The 6,112-nt window shown below is 44.1% G+C and overlaps 1 protein-coding gene across 1 annotated transcript in view; it reads right to left on the bottom strand.

The window, feature by feature from the left end:
- LOC106536109 (lysine-specific demethylase 6A) overlaps nucleotides 1-5,113 on the bottom strand; it is a gene marked incomplete at its 5' end in the record, with an annotated part of 40,734 nt that extends 35,621 nt beyond the window's left edge. Inside the window, 2 exon segments of the mRNA XM_014033297.1 lie at nucleotides 4,678-4,712; nucleotides 5,098-5,113. Of these exon segments, the coding sequence (XP_013888751.1) occupies nucleotides 4,678-4,712; nucleotides 5,098-5,113 (51 nt within the window).
- Between the last annotated feature and the right edge of the window lie 999 nt (nucleotides 5,114-6,112).

Consider the following 6,112-nt stretch of genomic DNA (forward strand, 5'->3'; position numbering starts at 1 on the left):
TCATAACGTATATCGTGATATGAATTTTTTGCCATATCGCACATTCCTAGTGTAATATAATTTTATGTATAATACGACCCCCCCCCTTTTTGTTAGCTTAAAAAATATTAAAAATTACCTAAAATTATCTCTAATTTCATTTGAACTTCAGGATTTTTCAGCCTTTGCAGTCTTTATACATATCAGTAACATAATTTGACTGATTTATTGTGACCATCATGTATAAATTATCATGCAAACAATAAGCTGCGTCCATCCCCAAGTGTTGCTTTTCCAACACACTTGAACGCATCACTAGCCCCCGCCCGTCTGGACACAGAGAGAGAAGCATAAGAAAAACATGGTGGCAGCGGGAGATTGGACTGAGCCTGAGAATAAAACTGAAGACAACTCAGATTGGACTGAATTTGAATAAAGTAGTTCTGAAGAGAAACAGCACCGGATCAATAATCTGGCAGTAGTTTGGATTTTATAAAGAGGACGTCAAACAAAATGCAATAATTTGAAAAACATGCCGTTCTGGGTCAGTCAAGTTTATCATCACTGTTATGTACTATACTTACTTTTATACTATACTTGTGTTTTTGTATTTTAAAGTCATTCCATTTTTTGACTTAATGCTAAAGGACAAGAGCACCTTTTGAAGGTTCAATGGTTTATTTTTCCCTTTTGCTTGATGTACTATTTTGCTGCTTTGGTTAATTTATTTTTGAGTTTATTAAAAATCTAGAGTGTAGACAAGAAAAAGACAGTGGCAATATTTCCATTTGTAAAAAACTTATGTCTGAAACTGATGGTTAAAATAAAACATTTACATTTGTTCAGATTCAGTGTTCATATAATATGGACAAATTTTTAGTAATTTTTTCATCAATTTTGGAGGTATTGTGATATATATCGTGTATCGTGATATAGCCAAAAAATATCAGGATATACGATTTTCCTCATTTCGCCCAGCCCTAGTTGGCAGTTGGCCTGCCTGGGTCTGTTACTGCCTTGCTTGGAGGCACAGGGTCGGARGTAAGCTGGAAAAACTTGCTTGATAAAAGAAAAAAACTTAGGTTTTTAAGAAAACGGCTGCTTAACAATTATTCATTAATTGATAGATAAGATCAATCAACGTTAGATTAATTCATTAATTGAAAACTTGCATCCTCTCCCTGGGCTGTCACCTTATTGTGGTGGAGAGGCAACATTGGACTGAGTGTTCTAAGGGGACCTTGGCGGTCTGATCCTCAGCTACAGAAGCTGGCTCTAGGGATGTGGAATGTCACCTCTCTGGTGGGGGAGGAGCCTGAGCTGGTGTGTGAKGTTCAGAGGTTCTGACTAGATATAGTTGAAATCACCTCGAAGCACCGCTCTGGCTCTGGAACCAGTCTCCTCCAGAGGGGTTGGACACTCTTACACTCTGGAGTTGCCCATGCTGAAAGGCACTGAGCAGGAGTGGACATACTTATTACCCCCCATCTTGGTACCTGTATGTTGGGGTTCACCCTGGTGAAGGAGAGGGTAGCCTCCCTCTACCTACGAGTGGGGGTACGGGTCCTGACTGTTGTTTGTGCCTATGAGCCTAACAGCAGTTCAGATTACCCACCCTTTCTGGAGTCCTTGGAGGGGGTGCTGGAGAGGGCTCCTAACAGGGACTCCCTCATTCTGCTGAGGGCCTTCAACGTTCACATGGGTAATGACATTGAGACCTAGAGAGGCGTGGTTGGGAGGAACGGCCCCCCCGATCTGAACCCAAGAGGTGTTTTGTTATTGGACTTCTGTGCTCACCATGGATTGTCCATAACGAACACCTTGTTCAAACATAAAGGTGTCCATATGTGCTCTTGGCACCATGACACCCTAGGCCGCAGTTCGATTGACTTTGTTGTCATTTCATCTGATCTGTGGCCACATGTTTTGGACACTCGGGTGAAGAAAGGCTCTATTGGTGGGGGAGGATGCCAGTCAGACCTGGCAGACCCAAACGTATAGTGAGGGTCTGCTGGGAACATCTTTCAGAGTCTCCTGTCAGACGGAGTTTCAACTCGCACCTCCGGGGGAACTTCAAACACCTTCCGGGAGAGGTGGGGACATTGAGTCTAAGTGGGCTATGTTCCGTGCCTCCATTGTCGAGGCGGCTGTCGAGCTGTGGCCATAAGGTTGTCAGTGCCTGTCGTGGTGGCAACCCTCAAACCCGCTGGTGGACACCGGCAGTGAGGGATGCTGTCAGGATTAAGAAGAAGTCCTATCAGATCTTTTTGGCCTGTGGGACTCCGGCAGCAGCTGATAGGTATKKGCAGTCCAAGCGGATTGCAGCTCGGGTGGTCGCTGATGCAAAAACTCGGGCATGGGAGGAGTTCAGAGAGGCCATGGAAAAGGACTTCTGTACGGCTCTGAGGTGATTCTGGTCCACCATCTGGTGTCTCGGGGGGAGGGGGGTTCCACCACCAACACTATTTATGTAGGGGATGTGYGCTGCTGACCTCAACTCGGGACATTGTGGGTCAGTGGACAGAATACTTCAAAGACCACCTCAATCCCAACAACATGTCTTCTAATATAGAAGCAGAGCCTGAGGACCCTGGGTCGGACTCTCCAATCTCTGGTGCTGAGGTCACAGAAGTGGTTAAAAAGACCCTTGGTGGCAAGGCACTGGGGGATGAGATTTGCCCAGAGTTCCTTAAGGCTCTGGGTGTTGTGGGGTTGCGTTGGTTGATGCGACCCTACAATATTGCATGGACATCAAGGGCAGTTCCCATTGATTGACAGACCGGGGTGGTGGTCCCCCTATTCCAAAAGGGAGACTGCAGAGGGAGGAAGGGGCATACTCTGGGAGTATGGGGTACCAAGCCCTTTGATATATTATATGTTGATCTGTTAGGTCCCTGTACGACTGATGTCAGACCTTAGTATGCATTGCTGGTAGTGAGTATGGCTAATTTCCAGTGAGAGTTGGACTCCACCAAGGTTGCCCTTTGTCACCAATTCTGTTCATAACTTGTGGACAGAATTTCTAGACGTAGTCAAGAGGTTGAGGGGATCAGTTTTTGTGACCTTAGGATTGCATCTCTGCTTTTTGCAGATTATGTAGACTTATTGGCTTCATAGAATCATGATCTCCAGCTTTCATTGGAGAAGTTCACAGCCAAGTGTGAAGTGGCCAGAATGAGGATTAGTGCCTCCAAATCAGAGACCATGGTCTTAAGCAGGAAAAGGGTAGAATGCCCCAAGTGGAGGACTTTAAGTATTTCAGGGTCTTCTTCACAAATAAGGAAAGAATGGAGTGGGAGATCAACAGGCAGATAGGTGCTGCATCTGCAGTGATGTGGGCACTGTACTGATCTGTCGTGATGAAGCAAGAGCTAAGCCAGAAGGCGATCGGGCTACGTTCCTACCCTCATCTATGGTCACGAGCTTTGGGTAGTGACCAAAAGAATGAGACTGCGGATACAAGCAGCTGAAATGAGTTTCCTCTGCATGGTGTCTGGGCTCTCCCTTAGAGATAGGCTGAGAAGCTCAGTCATCCAGGATGGACTCAGAATAGAGCCGCTGCTCCTCCACGTCCAGAGGAGCCAGTTGAGGTGGTTCATCTGGTTAGGATACCTCCTGGACACCTCCCTGGTGAGGTGTTCTGGACAYGTCCCACTGGGAGGAGACCCAGAGGAAGACCCAGGACATGCTGGAGGGACTATGTTTCTCAGCTGGCCTGGGAACACCTTGGGATTCCCCCAGATGAGCAGGCCCATCTGGGCTTCTCTGCAAAAGTTGCTGCCCCCGCGACCCGATCCCAGATAAGTGGAAGAAGATGGATGGATGGATGGATGGATGGATGGATGGATGGATGGATGGATGGTTGGTTGGATGGATGGATGGATGGATGGATGGATGGATGGATGGTTGGTTGGTTGGTTAACTTGCATCCCTATTAGTGATGAGTGGTTTGCATCTTTGTGTATGGCCTCTATATTTCTGCTCAGCCTTTTTTGAACAGAGGATTGCGATACCTTCACCCCTGCACTGTGGAGGTCGTTGGTGATGTCACTGATGTTTTAGGGGTTTTTTTCTGCAAAGCTCACAATATTTCTGTCATCAACTACAGTTGTTTTCCTTGGCTGACATCACTTACTCAGTACACCAGTATTTTTTTATTCAGGACTTTCCAAATTATTGTGTTTGCTATTCTCAATGTTTGTCCAGTGGCTCTGATCGATTTTCCTTTTCTCGGCTTCAAATTGACGTGCTTTTCTCCCATAGACAGCTCTCAGGTTTTCATGTTGGTTTATACTCTTTAACAAGAAAAACTTAATTTATAGTTTAAACCTAGGCCAAAAAGTAGACCAATCATGCAGAGCTATTTAATATTTGAACAATCAAGCTTAGACGTAACACTTGGTCAATAGGAAACACCTGTCAGTCACATGTTCCAATAGTTGTGCTCACTTGAAAAATGGGTGGGTTGAAATGTTCCGAGTTGTTTAACACATCTACATTTACAGTAAATATCAGGAAATAAAAGCTGACATATGGAACTGTTGTGCCATGCTAATCTTTTTATCTTGAACACAAAGGTCTGCAGCACAAAACAAAAACAAGGGAATTTGACTTGCTGTTTCGATACTTTTGGAGGTTACTGGACATCGAACTCTGATCTATAGAAATACTGTATAAAGAATGTGAATGATTCTTTACCTGGATTTCATACAAATGAGCGATGTGGAACTGAACTGTAGGGGAAAAAATAAAGAAAAAAATTGTTTATTATCACAACARTCAACATTACACATTCACCTGTTTAAGCTCTATGAATGCAGAATATAGTATGGAGAACAGACATGAGAATATAGTCTCTCTAGAGGTTACATGCAGTTTTAAATCACTATGTGCATGTGCAATGTGTCTGCAGGCCCTGCCAGCGCCTTCTCCTTGTGCTGTCTCCAAGGCAACACCAGTCTTGGGCAGTCAGCAGAGAAGGAGAGCTGCTCTGCAGAAATAATCTGCTAATGAATGCTGGGAAGGTGCTATATTCAATCTAAATGCTACGCTACACCACACAGCATGAGTACAACTGCTTTAACTTTGAGCTGTTATAGCTACAGCTTTAGTACTTACTTTCAGCTTTGGACAACGTGCACAGATTGGAGTCAATCAATGCCAGCTGAAAATGCTGCAGAGAAGAAGAAAATGACACATTCAGTATGAATAAAAAACACTTAAAGATTATTCAAGTAAAAACAAATGGAAATTATTGGTAATAAAAATCAGTTTAAATTATATTATCCCACTAAGGCAGAAAGCACTGAAGAGGTTTCCTCCTTTGGCTCAGTCTGTTTCAGCCCAGAGTTGAACCCTGTTGACTGTAACATGACACGACACACAGCTAGAGGGGATGGATCTCCACCGACACGCTCGTATGCAGTTCAGCTTCAGCCGAATGTGTCTCCATTAGGTTCAAACCGTGCACACACACAGTGCTTCAGTATCCTCTTCCATGTTTCTAAGCTGGTAGAAGTGAGTACAGCAGGCTTATGATTTTGATGTCAGCAGAACGCTGCCTGTGAATTAGCTCTGGGACTGAATGAGCACATGGTGAAAGCAGTGATAAAACCAGGGTATCACTTTTCTGGTGATTTTGGGAAAGGCAGGATYTGTAAACACTTCCTGGAGGGAGGTGAAGGAGACGAAGCTGAGCAGATAACAGGGAGGTGTGGAACAAACTGATCACCCACAGTTAAACAGCACKGTGACAAAAATAAATAAACAAATAAATAGTAAAGTCTGAATGATAAAACCACAACAGCTTTCTGAAGCCACTGCACTGCCATAATCACGCCCACAGTGAGGGACACACACACACCTGAGCAGAGCCAAACCAAAAAGTAGACCTGTGCTCATATATGGTCTTTTCTACGTTCACTCATCTTGCTGTAACCTTCTGTCTGTCCTCTAGTTCAGATGGAAAACCAAAGCCTTTTTTCACACAAACTGTGCATTTTACACCTTAAAAGGAAAACTTTAGTAGCTGTGTTTCCATTACAAATGTGCACAAAACTTTGTCGATATTCTGTTAATGTTGAAAAACACAGTTTCACAACTGCAGTGTTTCCATGAAGTAATAAATGTTCTT

This window comes from Austrofundulus limnaeus, unplaced genomic scaffold (genome assembly GCF_001266775.1).
Source record: "Austrofundulus limnaeus strain Quisiro unplaced genomic scaffold, Austrofundulus_limnaeus-1.0 Scaffold1689, whole genome shotgun sequence".
Lineage (NCBI taxonomy): Eukaryota > Metazoa > Chordata > Actinopteri > Cyprinodontiformes > Rivulidae > Austrofundulus > Austrofundulus limnaeus.